The following is a 13,510-nucleotide window of genomic DNA, read 5'->3' on the forward strand; positions in this document are numbered from 1 at the left end:
CCTTTCCAGAAATACGTCTCTCACTGTTGCCGCTTGCTACAGACCCCCCTCAGCCCCCAGCTGTGCCCTGGACACCATATGTGAATTGATTGCCCCCCATCTATCCTCAGAGTTCGTACTGCTTGGTGACCTAAACTGGGATATGCTTAACACCCCGGCCATCCTACAATCCAAACTAGATGCCCTCAATCTCACTCAAATTATCAAGGAACCTACCAGGTACAACCCTAAATCCGTAAACATGGGCACCCTCATAGATATCATCCTGACTAACTTACCCTCTAAATACACATCTGCTGTCTTCAACCAGGATCTCAGCGATCACTGCCTTATTGCCTGCGTCCGTAACGGGTACGCGGTCAAACGACCACCCCTCATCACTGTCAAACGCTCCCTAAAACACTTTAGTGAGCAGGCCTTCCTAATTGACCTGGCCCAGGTATCCTGGATGGATATCGATTTCATTCCGTCAGTAGAGGATGCCTGGTTGTTCTTTAAAAGTGCTTTCCTCTCAATCTTAAATAAGCATGCCCCATTCAAAAAATTCAGAACTAAGAACAGATATAGCCCCTGGTTCTCCTCAGACTTGACTGCCCTTGACCAGCACAAAAACATCCTGTGGCGTACTGCATTAGCATCGAATAGCCCCTGCGATATGCAACTTTTCAGGGAAGTTAGGAACCAATATACACAAGCAGTTAGGAAAGCAAAGGCTAGCTTTTTCAACTCCAAAAAGTTTTGGGACACTGTAAAGTCCATGGAGAATAAGAGCACCTCCTCCCAGCTGCCCACTGCACTGAGGCAAGGAAACACTATCACAACCGATAAATCTACAATAATCAAGAATTTCAACAAGCATTTTGCTACGGCTGCCCGTGCTTTCCACCTGGCCACCACTACCCCGGCCACCAGCTCTGTACCCCCCCCCCCCCCCCCCCCCCCCCCCCCGCTTCTCCTTCACACAAATTCAGACAGCTGATGTTCTGAAAGAGCTGCAAAATCTGGACCCCTACAAATCAGCTGGACCCTTTCTTTCTAAAATTAGCCGTCGAAATTGTCGCAGCCCCTATTACTAGCCTGTTCAACCTCTCTTTCGGAACGACTGAGATCCCCAGAGATTGGAAAGCTGCCACGGTCATCCCCCTCTTCAAAGGGGGTGACACTCTAGATCCAAACTGTTACAGACCTACAGTGGGGGAAAAAAGTATTTAGTCAGCCACCAATTGTGCAAGTTCTCCCACTTAAAAAGATGAGAGAGGCCTGTAATTTTCATCATAGGTACACGTCAACTATGACAGACAAATTGAGGAAAAAAAATCCAGAAAATCACATTGTAGGATTTTTAATTTATTTATTTGCAAACTATGGTGGAAAATAAGTATTTGGTCACCTACAAACAAGCAAGATTTCTGGCTCTCACAGACCTGTATGTCAAGGGCTGAGGTGTATGGTGTGTGGAAGTCAGGCGCAGGACACCGAAGCTAGTCCAACAAAGTTTACTGAAGTAATCCAAATGGCAAAATACAGAGAACGGCCTCAACAATAAACAGAGGCGAGAAAATACGCAAACTGTGCGTAAAACAAAATGACACGAAAACAGGAACAAAACACGCAGCACAACGGACAGGCAAAAACAACACACAATCTAGCCTAAGCAAAACAAGGAACTTATAGGACAAGTAATCAACACACAAATGGACACAGGTGTAAAAGACAGACGAAAGCAATCACACCAAGAAACATAGAGCGGTGGCAGCTAGTACTCCGGGGACGGCGAACGCCGAAGCCTGCCCGAACCAGGACGAGGAGCAGTCTCGGCAGAATCCGTGACAGTGTAACTTCTTCTTTAAGAGGCTCCTCTGTCCTCCACTCGTTACCTGTATTAATGGCACCTGTTTGAACTTGTTATCAGTATAAAAGACACCTGTCCACAACCTCAAACAGTCACACTCCAAACTCCACTATGGCCAAGACCAAAGAGCTGTCAAAGGACACCAGAAACAAAATTGTAGACCTGCACCAGGCTGGGAAGACTGAATCTGCAATAGGTAAGCAGCTTGGTTTGAAGAAATCAACTGTGGGAGCAATTATTAGGAAATGGAATACGTACAAGACCACTGATAATCTCCCTCGATCTGGGGCTCCACGCAAGATCTCACCCCGTGGGGTCAAAATGATCACAAGAACGGTGAGCAAAAATCCCAGAACCACACGGGGGGACCTAGTGAATGACCTGCAGAGAGCTGGGACCAAAGTAACAAAGCCTACCATCAGTAACACACTACGCCGCCAGGGACTCAAATCCTGCAGTGCCAGACGTGTCCCCCTGCTTAAGCCAGTACATGTCCAGGCCCGTCTGAAGTTTGCTAGAGTGCATTTGGATGATCCAGAAGAGGATTGGGAGAATGTCATATGGTCAGATGAAACCAAAATATAACTTTTTGGTAAAAACTCAACTCGTCGTGTTTGGAGGACAAATAATGCTGAGTTGCATCCAAAGAACACCATACCTACTGTGAAGCATGGGGTGGAAACATCATGCTTTGGGGCTGTTTTTCTGCAAAGGGACCAGGACGACTGATCCGTGTAAAGGAAAGAATGAATGGGGCCATGTATCGTGAGATTTTGAGTGAAAACCTCCTTCCATCAGCAAGGGCATTGAAGATGAAACGTGGCTGGGTCTTTCAGCATGACAATGATCCCAAACACACCGCCCGGGCAACGAAGGAGTGGCTTCGTAAGAAGCATTTCAAGGTCCTGGAGTGGCCTAGCCAGTCTCCAGATCTCAACCCCATAGAAAATCTTTGGAGGGAGTTGAAAGTCCGTGTTGCCCAGCGACAGCCCCAAAACATCACTGCTCTAGAGGAGATCTGCATGGAGGAATGGGCCAAAATACCAGCAACAGTGTGTGAAAACCTTGTGAAGACTTACAGAAAACGTTTGACCTGTGTCATTGCCAACAAAGGGTATATAACAAAGTATTGAGAAACTTTTGTTATTGACCAAATACTTATTTTCCACCATAATTTGCAAATAAATTCATTAAAAATCCTACAATGTGATTTTCTGGATTTTTATTTCTCATTTTGTCTGTCATAGTTGACGTGTACCTATGATGAAAATTACAGGCCTCTCTCATCTTTTTAAGTGGGAGAACTTGCACAATTGGTGGCTGACTAAATACTTTTTTTCCCCACTGTATATCCGTCCTGCCCTGCCTTTCGTAAGTTTTTGAAAGTCAAGTTAACACACAGATCACCGACCATTTTGAATCCCACCGTACCTTCTCCGCTATGCAATCCGGTTTCCGAGCTGGTCATGGGTGCACCTAAGCCACACTCAAGGTCCTAAACGATATTATAACCGCAATCGATAATACACAGTACTGTGCAGCCGTCTTCATCGACCTGGCCAAGGCTTTCGACTCTGTCAACCACCACATTCTTATTGGCAGACTAAATAGCCTTGGTTTCTCAAATGACTGCCTCGCCTGGTTCACCAACTACTTCTCAGATAGAGTTTAATGTGTCAAATCGGAGGGCCTGTTGTCAGGACCTATGGCAGTCTCTATGGGGGTGCCACAGGGTTCAATTCTCGGGCCGACTCTTTTCTCTGGGTATATCAATGATGTCGCTCTTGCTGCTGGTGACTCTCAGATCCACCTCTACGGAGACGACACCATTTTGTATACATCTGGCCCTTCATTGGACACTGTGTTAACAAACCTCCAAACGAGCTTCAATGCCATACAACACTCCTTCCGTAGCCTCCAACTGCTCTTAAACGTTAGTAAAACTAAATGCATGCTCTTCAATCGAACGCTGCTGGCAACCGCCCACCCGACTAGAATCACTACTATCGGCGGGTCTGACCTAGATTATGTGGACAACTACAAATACCTAGGTGTCTGGTTAGACTGTAAACTCTCTTTCCAGACTCACATTAAGCATCTCCAATCCAAAGTTAAATCTAGAATCGGCTTCCTATTTCGCAACAAAGCCTCCTTCACTCATGCTGCCAAACATGCCCTCGTAAAACTGACTATCCTACCGATCCTTGACTTCGGCGATGTAATTTACAAAATAGCCTCCAACACTCTACTCAGCAAATTGGATGTAGTCTATCACAGTGCCATCCGTTTTGTCACCAAAGCCCCATATACTACCCACCACTGTGACCTGTACGCTCTTGTTGGCTGGTCCTCACTACATATTCGTCGCCAAACCCACTGGCTCCAGGCCATCTATAAATCACTACTAGGCAAATCCCTGCCTTATCTTAGCTCATTGGTCACCATAGCAACACCCACCCGTAGTATGCACTCCAGCAGGTATATCTCACTTGTCATCCCCAAAGCCAACACCTCCTTTGGCCGCCATTCCTTCCAGTTCTCTGCTGCCAATGACTGGAACGAACTGCAAAAATCTCTGAAGATGAAGACTCTTATCTCCTTCACTAACTTTAAGCATCAGTTGTCAGAGCACCTTACCGATCACTGCACCTGTACACAGCCCATCTGAAATTAGCACATCCAACTACAATGAGGGAAAAAAGTATTTGATCCCCTGCTGATTTTGTACGTTTGCCCACTGACAAAGAAATGAACAGTCTATAATTTTAATGGTAGGTTTATTTGAACAGTGAGAGAAAGAATAACAACAAAAAAATCCAGAAAAACGTTATTTTACATTTACGTCATTTAGCAGACGCTCTTATCCAGAGCGACTTACAGTTAGTGCATACATTATTCTTTATTTTTTTTCATATTGGCCCCCCGTGGGAAGCGAACACACAACCCTGGCGTTGCAGACACCATGCTCTACCAACTGAGCTACCTCCCTGCCAGCCATTCCCTCCCCTACCCTGGACGATGCTGGGCCAATTGTGCGCCGCCCCATTGGTCTCCCGGTTGCAGCCGGCTACAGCAGAGCCTGGATTCGAACCAGGATCTCTAGTGGCACAGCTAGCACTGCGATGCAGTGCCTTAGACCACTGCGCCACTCGGGAGGTGATTTGCATTTTAATGAGGGAAATAAGTATTTGACCCCTCTGCAAAACATGACTTAGTACTTGGTGGCAAAACCCTTGTTGGCAATCACAGTGGTCAGACGTTTCTTTTAGTTGGCCACCAGGTTTGCACACATCTCAGGAGGGATTTTCTTCCACTCCTCTTTGCAGATCTTCTCCAAGTCATTAAGGTTTCGAGGCTGACGTTTGGCAACTCGAACCTTCAGCTCCCTCCACAGATTTTCTATGGGATTAAGGTCTGGAGACTGGCTAGGCCACTCCAGGACCTTAATGTGCTTCTTCTTGAGCCACTCCTTTGTTGCCTTGGCCGTGTGTTTTGGGTCCTTGTCATGCTGGAATACCCATCCATGACCCATTTTCAATGCCCTGACTGAGGGAAGGAGGTTCTCACCCAAGATTTGACGGTACATGGCCCCGTCCATCGTCCCTTTGATGTAGTGAAGTTGTCCTGTCCCCTTAGCAGAAAAACACCTCCAAAGCATAATGTTTCCACCTCCATGTTTGACGGTGGGGATGGTGTTCTTGGGGTCATAGGCAGCATTCCTCCTCCAAACACAGCCAGTTGAGTTAATGCCAAAGAGCTCGATTTTGGTCACATCTGACCACAACACTTTCACCCAGTTCTCCTCTGAATCATTCAGATGTTCATTGGCAAACTTCAGACGACCCTGTATATGTGCTTTCTTGAGCAGGGGGACCTTTGCGGGCGCTGCAGGATTTCAGTCCTTCACGGCGTAGTGTGTTACCAATTGTTTTCTTGGTGACTATGGTCCCAGCTGCCTTGAGATCATTGACAACATCCTCCCGTGTAGTTCTGGGCTGATTCCTCACCGTTCTCATGATCATTGCAACTCCACGAGGTGAGATCTTGCATGGAGCTCCAGGCCGAGGGAGATTGACTGTTATTTTGTGTTTCTTCCATTTGCGAATAATCGCACCAACTGTTGTCACCTTCTCACCAAGCTGCTTGGCGATGGTCTTGTAGCCCATTCCAGCCTTGTGTAGGTCTACAATCTTGTCCCTGATGTCCTTGGAGAGCTCTTTGGTCTTGGCCATGGTGGAGAGTTTGGAATCTGATTGATTGATTGCTTCTGTGGACAGGTGTCTTTTATACAGGTAACAAACTGAGATTAGGAGCACTCCCTTTAAGAGTGGGCTCCTAATCTCAGCTTGTTACCTGTATAAAAGACACCTGGGAGCCAGATATCTTTCTGATTGAGAGGGGGTCAAATACTTATTTCCCTCATTAAAATGCAAATCAATTTATAACATTTTTGACATGCGTTTTTAAGGATTTTTATGTTGTTATTCTGTCTCTCACTTTTCAAATAAACCTACCATTAAAATTATAGACTGATCATTTCTTTGTCAGTGGGCAAACGTACAAAATCAGCAGGGGATCAATTACTTTTTTCCCTCACTGTACCTCATCCCCATATTGTTATTTATTTTGCTCATTTGCACCCCAGTATCTCTATTTGCACATCATCTCTTGCACATCAATCATTCCAGTGTTAATACTTAATTGTAATTATTTTGCACTATGGCCTATTTATTGCCTTACCTCCATAACTTGCTACATTTGCACACACTGTATATATATTTTCTGTTGTATTTTTGACTTTATGTTTTGTTTACCCCATATGTAACTCTGTGTTGTTGTTTTTATCGCACTGCTTTGCTTTATCTTGGCCAGGTCGCAGTTGTAAATGAGAACTTGTTCTCAACTGGCTTACCTGGTTAAATAAAGGTGATTATTATTATTTTTTATTAAAACATTACATTGTCATTCAGTTGCTCCATGAGCCAATAAGGCTAAACCCTAAAAGGTACATTTTATGCCCACATAGTCCATGTACTCTTGTTTCAACTTTTTGACACATCACTTGCTCTCTAGAGAGTTCTATGAACCCTTTTGAAACCCTTTTCTCTAAGACAACATTCTGAGGGTTGCTTCCATTGGAGGACATTATAATACTCTGAGGCTCAGCACCCTGATAGCCTGTCAGCATCAGAACAACATTCCTTCATTCTGCACCTGTACCAGGCAGGCCTCCGTATGGGCTGCTCGGTGTCCTCGCTCCTCGCTCTTCCTCAGCCGTGTTTCCCAGAGAAAGAAGGAGGCTTCAGGGTCCCAGGGCTAACACACCAGAGAACATCAGTGAAAATAAACAGAGTGCTTCCCTCCTACCCCTCATCCTCTCGTCCCACTCACCCCCCACCTACTGCCCCCGCCGAGAAAGAGCGCACCAAGCCGGCGTGTTTGTTTGTGGAGATGGTGAGAAGCTGTCATGATGTCATCAACAGAAGGCAGCTTTTCCCTCTAGTGCTCTCTGTCCCTTTCCAAGCCAAACAGATGAGATCAGATCATCTTTCCTTATGTTCCTGTCTGTGTGACCAGCCACCATTACTCCACTACGCCGCAGCTTTGGTAACCATGTCTCTGTCCTCGGGGGTTGCCGCGGCCACAGAGTGGCTCTAAAGATACACAGTTAATCTGGTCACCTGGCGTAAAGGTGGTATCTCTGGTATGACAGCAAATATAGTTCTGCACATTATTGGTCTGTTATTTTATCTGATAACCTTGAACCAAGAACATTTTGTATCTAGAGGAAGAGATCTTGATCAGTCCAAGATTAATCTGAAGACTTATAATGAAATAAATACATTTAATTAACCATAATTGAACTATTGTGACCACTACAGCAGATATATTCAAATTAAAAAGCTAGAAAGAGCGATAACCAAAAGGTAACACAAAGGTACCACAAATGATTTAATACTACGTGTCCAATAAACTCTCATAAAGTAGTAGTGTATATAGTGTTGTAGTCAGCTACTTTTGTTAGATACAGAGGCCATCAGGAATCAAGTATCAGGCCAGATAGTACATGTATGGTAAATTGAATTATATTTTGGCTGGTTTGTGGCAAACCTGAACGTTCTCAATTCATACCTGAAACTGTAGTGACACCTAGTGGTTAAAACCAAGAGAAGTGTAAACCAGCAAGCATTGTCTGCTGGTCAAGGGATGCCATTACTGTTGTTTGTCAATTTCTGGAAAATGTAGTGGCATGAGAAATGCAAATGTAAACCTATGCTTTATATCTACATTCACAATTCACAGGGAAATATCCATGCCAGTCTGAAAAATAATTTTGAACACTGCATATGTTCGTTCAACTATATTATTCAGAGATAGTTGGTTTCAGTGAGCGCTACATGCTTGGTTTCAGAGTAGCCTAACCAAAGCCAAATTACATCAATGGGGTGTCAGGAAAACATGCAGAGTGCCCTGCCCCTGCTCAAACTTGAAAGAAATGTTTCACACAGACTCTTTTAAAATTGATTGATTTAAATGTAAACTATCACTGTCACGCTACCTGTGTTCAAACAACATGACAAAACGTATGAACATGCTGTTTCACATAGATTCCATGGCCTGTGTGTGTGTGTGTGTGGGTGTGTGTGTAAGAGAGTGAGAGAGCGGAAAGGCTGTGTAACCACTGCACCACAGCAGAACCCGAGACAGAGCTGCATTTCCTGACAAAATGTCAAAAATATAAAACAATTAGAGAGTGTCATTTCCCCAAATTTGAAACCCTTATTCAAGGTTTCAAAGACCTCAGAGATGAGGATGGGCTACCCGTCCTGTTGGGGGAGGACGCAGAGAGCTGTGGATTGGCAGCGCACTACATTGCTGCCTGCCATAAGATGAGGGACAGTGTCTGACAGACCAACCGACCTACACATGTCCTCTATGCTTATTGTTATTGTTCAATGTATGGTTATCTTGACCCTTGGTTATTGTTGTTACTGTTGTCCCGTTGACAATATTGATTATTATTATTAATTATGTTAATATTGTAAATCTCCAAAGTAAGCTTTAGCAATATGTACCTTATTACTTCATGCCAATAAAGCAAATTGAATTAAATTGAGAGAGAGAGAGAGAGAGAGAGAGAGAGAGAGAGAGAGAGAGAGAGAGAGAGAGAGAGAGAGAGAGAGAGAGAGAGAGAGAGAGAGAGAGAGAGAGAGATGCAGACAGCCGAGCTAGCTGAGCAGGAACTGAGCAAGAGAATCGAGGAATCTGTGAGAAAGAGAGCGCGCTTGTTTGAAATGGAAAAGCATCTCGGTAGCTATTGATAAAGAACAACATCAAGACGACGCAGCTGATTGATGCACTGTTGAGAACTACATCCTGATGGGTTCGTGCTGATTGTACAGAGATGGTGACAGCCGGTTAAATGGCGTCCCTAGACAAGGCAAGAACAAGATGTACAGTTGAAGTCGGAAGTTTACATACACTTAGGTTGGAGTCATTAAAACTCGTTTTTCAACCACTCCACAAATTTCTTGTTAACAAACTATAGTTTTGGGCAAGTCAGTTAGGACATCTACTTTGTGCATGACACAAGTAATTTTTCCAACAATTGTTTACAGACAGATTATTTCACTTATAATTCACTGTATCACAATTCCAGTGGGTCAGAAGTTTACATACACTAAGTTGACTGTGGACAATGACCCCAAGCATACTTCCAAAGTTGTGGCAAAATGGCTTAAGGACAACAAAGTCAAGGTATTGGAGTGGCCATCACAAAGCCCTGACCTCAATCCTATAGAACATTTGTGGGCAGAACTGAAAAAGCATGTGCGAGCAAGGAGGCCTACAAACCTGACTCAGTTACACCAGCTCTGTCAGGAGGAATGGGCCAAAATTCATTCAATTTATTGTGGGAAGCTTGTGGAAGGCTACCCGAAACGTTTGACCCAAGTTAAACTATTTAAAGGCAACGCTACCAAATACTAATTGAGTGTATGTAAACTTCTGACCCACTGGGAATGTGATGAAAGAAAGAAAAGCTGAAATAAATCAATCTCTCTACTATTATTCTGACATTTCACATTCTTAAAATAAAGTGGTGATCCTAACTGACCTAAGACATGGAATTAGTACTAGGATTAAATGTCAGGAATTGTGAAAAACTGAGTTTAAATGTATTTGGCTAAGTTGTATGTAAACTTCCGACTTCAACTGTATGTCAGGAGAATTGCAGTACTTTTATTTCACCTTTATTTATCCAGGTAAGCCAGTTGAGAACAAGTTCTCATTTACAACTGCGACCTGGCCAAGATAAAGCAAAGCAGTGCGATAAAAACAACAACAACACAGAGTTACATATGGAATAAACAAAACATACAGTCAATAATACAATAGAAAATATATATACAGTGCGTGCAAATGTAGTAAGTTATGGAGGTAAGGCAATAAATAGGCCATAGTGCAAAATAATTACAATTTAGTATTAACACTGGAGTGATAGATGTGCAGAAGATTATGTGCAAATAGAGATACTGGGGTGCAAATTAGCAAAATAAATAACAATGTAAATAACAATATGGGGATGAGGTAGTTGGGTGGGCTAATTCCAGATGGGCTGTGTACAGGTGCAGTGATCGGTAAGCTGCTCTGACAACTGATGCTTAAAGATAGTGAGGGAGATAAGTGTCTCCAGCTTCAGAGATTTTTGCAGTTCGTTCCAGTCATTTGCAACAGAGAACTGGAAGGAATGGCGGCCAAAGGAGGTGTTGGCTTTGGGGATGACCAGTGAGATATACAGTTGAAGTCGGAGGTTTACATACACCTTAGCCAAATACATTTAAATCAGTTTTTCACAATTCCTGACATTTAATCCTAGAAAAAATTCCCGGTTTTAGGTCAGTTAGGATCACCACTTTATTTTAAGAATTTGAAATGTCAGACTAATAGTAGAGAGAATGATGTATTTCAGCTTTTATTTCTTTCATCACATTCCCAGTGGGTCAGACGTTTACATTCACTCAATTAGTATTTGGTAGCATTGCCTTTAAATTGTTTAACTTGGGTCAAATGTTTCAGGTAGCCTTCCACAAGCTTCCCACAATAAGTTGGGTGAATTTTGGCCCATTCCTCCTGACAGAGCTTGTGTAACTGAGTCAGGTTTGTAGGCCTCCTTGCTCGCACACGCTTTTTCAGTTCTGCCCACAAATTTTCTATAGGATTAAGGTCAGGGCTTTGTGATGGCCACTCCAATACCTTGACTTTGTTGTCCTTAAGCCATTTTGCCACAACTTTGGAAGTATGCTTGGGGTTGTTGTCCATTTAGAAGACCCATTTGCGACCAAGCTTTAACTTCCTGACTGATGTCTTGAGATGTTGCTTCAATATATCCACATAATCTTCCTTCCTCATGATGCCATCTATTTTGTGAAGTGCACCAGTCCCTCCTGCAGCAAAGCACCCCCACAGCATGATGCTGCCACCCCCGTGCTTCACGGTTGGGATGGTGTTCTTCGGCTTGCAAGCATTCCACTTTTTCCTCCAAACATAACGATGGTCATTATGGGCAAACAGTTATATTTTTGTTTCATCCGACCAGAGGACATTTCTCCAAAAAGTACGATCTTTGTCCCCATGTGCAGTTGCAAATCGTAGTCTGTCTTTTTTATGGCGGTTTTGGAGCAGTGGCTTCTTCCTTGCTGAGCGGCCTTTCAGGTTATGTCGATATAGGACTCGTTTTACAGTGAATATAGATACTTTTGTACCTGTTTCCTCCAGTATCTCCACAAGGTCCTTTGCTATTGTTCTGGTATTGATTTGCACTTTTTGCACCAAAGTACGTTCATCTCTAGGAGACAGAACGCGTCTCCTTCCTGAGCGGTATGGCGGCTGTGTGGTCCCATGGTGTTTATACTTGCGTACTATTGTTTGTACAGATGAACGTGGTACCTTCAGGTGTTTGGAAATTGCTCCCAAGGATGAACCAGACTTGTGGAGGTCTACAATTTCTTTTCTGAGGTCTTGCCTGATTTCTTTTGATTTTCCCATGATGTTAAGCAAAGAAGCACTGCGTTTGAAGGTAGGCCTTGAAATACATCCACAGGTACACCTCCAATTGACTCAGATGATGTCAATTAGCCTATCAGAAGCATCTAAAGCCATGACATCATTTTCTGGAATTTTCCAAGCTGTTTAAAGCCGCAGTCAACTTAGTGTATGTAAACTTCTCACCCACTGGAATTGGGTGAGAAATACAATGAATTATAAGTGAAATAATCTGTCTGTAAACAATTTTTGGAAAAATTACTTGTGTCATGCACAAAGTAGATGTCCTAACCAACTTGCCAAAACTATAGTTTGTTAACAAGAAATGTGTGAAGTGGTTGAAAACTTACTTTTAATGACTCCAACCTAAGTGTATGTAAACTTCCGACTTCAACTGTACCTGCTGGAACGCATACTACGGGTGGGTGTTGCTATGGTGACCAATGAGCTAAGATAAGGCGTGGATTTGCCTAGAAGTGATTTATAGATGACCTGGAGGGTTTGGCGACAAATATGTAGTGAGGGCCAGCCAACGAGAGCGTACAGGTCACAATGGTGGGTAGTATATGGGGCTTTGGTGACAAAACGGATGGCACTGTGATAGACTACATCCAATTTGCTGAGTAGAGTGTTGGAAGCTATTTTGTAAATGACATCGCCGAAGTCAAGGATCGGTAGGATAGTCAGTTTTACGAGGGCATGTTTAGCAGCATGAGTGAAGGAGGCTATGTTGCGAAATAGGAAGCCGATTCTAGATTAAACTTTGGATTGGAGATGCTTAATGTGAGTCTGGAAGGAGAGTTTACGGTCTAACCAGACACCTAGGTATTTGTAGTTGTCCACATATTCTGAGTCAGACCCGCTGAGAGTAGTGATTCTAGTCGGGAGGGCGGGTGCAAGCAGTGTTCGATTGAAGAGCATGCATTTAGTTTTACTAGCGTTTAAGAGCAGTTGGAGGCCACGGAAGGAGTGTTGTATGGCATTGAAGCTTGTTTGGAGGTTTGTTAACACAGTGTCCAATGAAGGGCCAGATGTATACAAAATGGTGTCGTCTGCGTAGAGGTGGATCTGAGAGTCACCAGCAGCAAGAGCGACATCATTGATATACACAGAGAATAGAGTCGGCTCGAGAATTGAACCCTGTGGCAACCCCATAGAGACTGCCAGAGGTCAAGACAACAGGCCCTCCGATTTGACACAATTAACTTTATCTGAGAAGTAGTTGGTGAACCAGGCGAGGCAGTCATTTGAGAATCCAAGGCTATTTAGTCTGCCAATAAGAATGCGGTGATTGACAGAGTCAAAAGCCTTGGCCAAGTCGATGAAGACGGCTGCACAGTACTGTCTATTATCGATCACAGTTATTATATCGTTTAGGACCTTGAGTGTGGCTGAGGTGCACCCATGACCAGCTCGGAAACCAGATTGCATAGCGAAGAAGGTACGGTGGGATTCGAAATGGTCGGTGATCTGTTTGTTAACTTGGCTTTCAAATACTTTCGAAAGGCAGGGCAGGATGGATATAGGTCTGTAACAGTTTGGATCTAGAGTGTCACCCCCTTTGAAGAGGGGGATGACCGCGGCAGCTTTCCAATCTCTGGGGATCTCAGACGA

At 43.8% G+C, this 13,510-nt stretch overlaps 1 protein-coding gene across 1 annotated transcript in view; it reads left to right on the top strand.

Annotated features, from left to right (window-relative positions):
* The window catches only part of LOC311139966 (autophagy protein 5-like), a gene marked incomplete at its 3' end in the record, with an annotated part of 22,696 nt that extends 15,186 nt beyond the window's left edge, over positions 1 to 7,510 (top strand). The window contains exons 7-8 of the mRNA XM_084174956.1: positions 7,127 to 7,306; positions 7,430 to 7,510. Of these exons, the coding sequence (XP_084031082.1) occupies positions 7,127 to 7,306; positions 7,430 to 7,510 (261 nt within the window). The remainder of the gene's footprint in view (positions 1 to 7,126; positions 7,307 to 7,429) is intronic.
* Between the last annotated feature and the right edge of the window lie 6,000 nt (positions 7,511 to 13,510).

This window comes from Coregonus lavaretus, assembly GCF_964263955.1.
Source record: "Coregonus lavaretus genome assembly, chromosome: 13".
Classification (NCBI taxonomy): domain Eukaryota; kingdom Metazoa; phylum Chordata; class Actinopteri; order Salmoniformes; family Salmonidae; genus Coregonus; species Coregonus lavaretus.